The 931-nt window shown below is 45.5% G+C and overlaps 1 protein-coding gene across 2 annotated transcripts in view; it reads left to right on the forward strand.

Moving 5' to 3' along the window:
* Positions 1–369: 369 nt before the first annotated feature.
* Positions 370–931, forward strand: part of LOC128686882 (sperm-specific protein PHI-2B/PHI-3) — a 25059-nt gene continuing 24497 nt past the window's right edge. For both annotated transcript variants that reach the window (XM_070082531.1, XM_070082532.1), the window contains exon 1: positions 370–760. In XM_070082531.1, coding sequence (XP_069938632.1) covers positions 385–760 — 376 coding nt within the window. In that variant the 5' untranslated portion in view covers positions 370–384. The remainder of the gene's footprint in view (positions 761–931) is intronic.

Consider the following 931-nt stretch of genomic DNA (forward strand, 5'->3'; position numbering starts at 1 on the left):
CCACCTCCAGCGAGTGGGGGAAAAATCCTGTGTTTCAGGGGTAGACAATAACTAATATTTTCATAAAAATTACAGAGGATTTCGTCACTATTTACTTTCGTAGTGCTAGGAAAAGCGCATACTGAGAACCTCTGGTAGCTGAATCACTGTAAGACAAGAAATGGTGCAAAAATTAAGGCAAATATATATCGGTTGAGCGATGTTTTGCGTCTGGGTACTCAGTTATTGCGGTATATCACGAGAAATACACGATGATTTTACACGTTAGTGGGTGTGCAACAAAGCCCATGTACAGGGCAAGAATGCTGTGAAGTCCGGGGATTATCTAATGCTTGCCGATGGCGTAATAATTTCTGGAATAATAAAGAGAAGCACAGGGCGACCATGGGGGTGGGCCAGTTGGCGTGGGAAGCGGCCAGTATTCAGGCGCTACTTTTGCGTCCGCACTCCAGGGGTAGGCAGCGCTCAGCTGGGTTTGGCGCTCACTCGCGCTCCGCTCTACTCGCGATTATATACACATTCGTGCTCCGCACTCTTATTCTAAACTTGTTCCCTACCACCTTCAATATTAAGCCCAAGAAGATGTCCGATGAGGAGAACAGAGCCGACGAGGCTCAGGATGATGAAGATACTAAAGATGATGTGGTAGATGAGACGAGCGAGGCCGAGGCAGACGATGCCAAAGATGAGGCCAATGAACCGCCCAAAAAGCGCTCGCGGAAAGCCGCTTCTTCCTCAAAGGCGAAAGAAGGAAAGAAAGGTAGGCATAATCCTGTATAATATTCCATTGCCAAATTTAATTAGCTTTGGTTCTAATGCGAGCTTGCCATTTAATGTAGTGAAAAATAATTTTATTTACTAATATTTTATTAATCAGGGAGAGGTGCTAAACCCGTAGGGTTCATACAACGCCTGCACGATTAGACGGCAA

This window comes from Cherax quadricarinatus, chromosome 7 (assembly GCF_038502225.1).
Source record: "Cherax quadricarinatus isolate ZL_2023a chromosome 7, ASM3850222v1, whole genome shotgun sequence".
NCBI classification, from domain to species: domain Eukaryota; kingdom Metazoa; phylum Arthropoda; class Malacostraca; order Decapoda; family Parastacidae; genus Cherax; species Cherax quadricarinatus.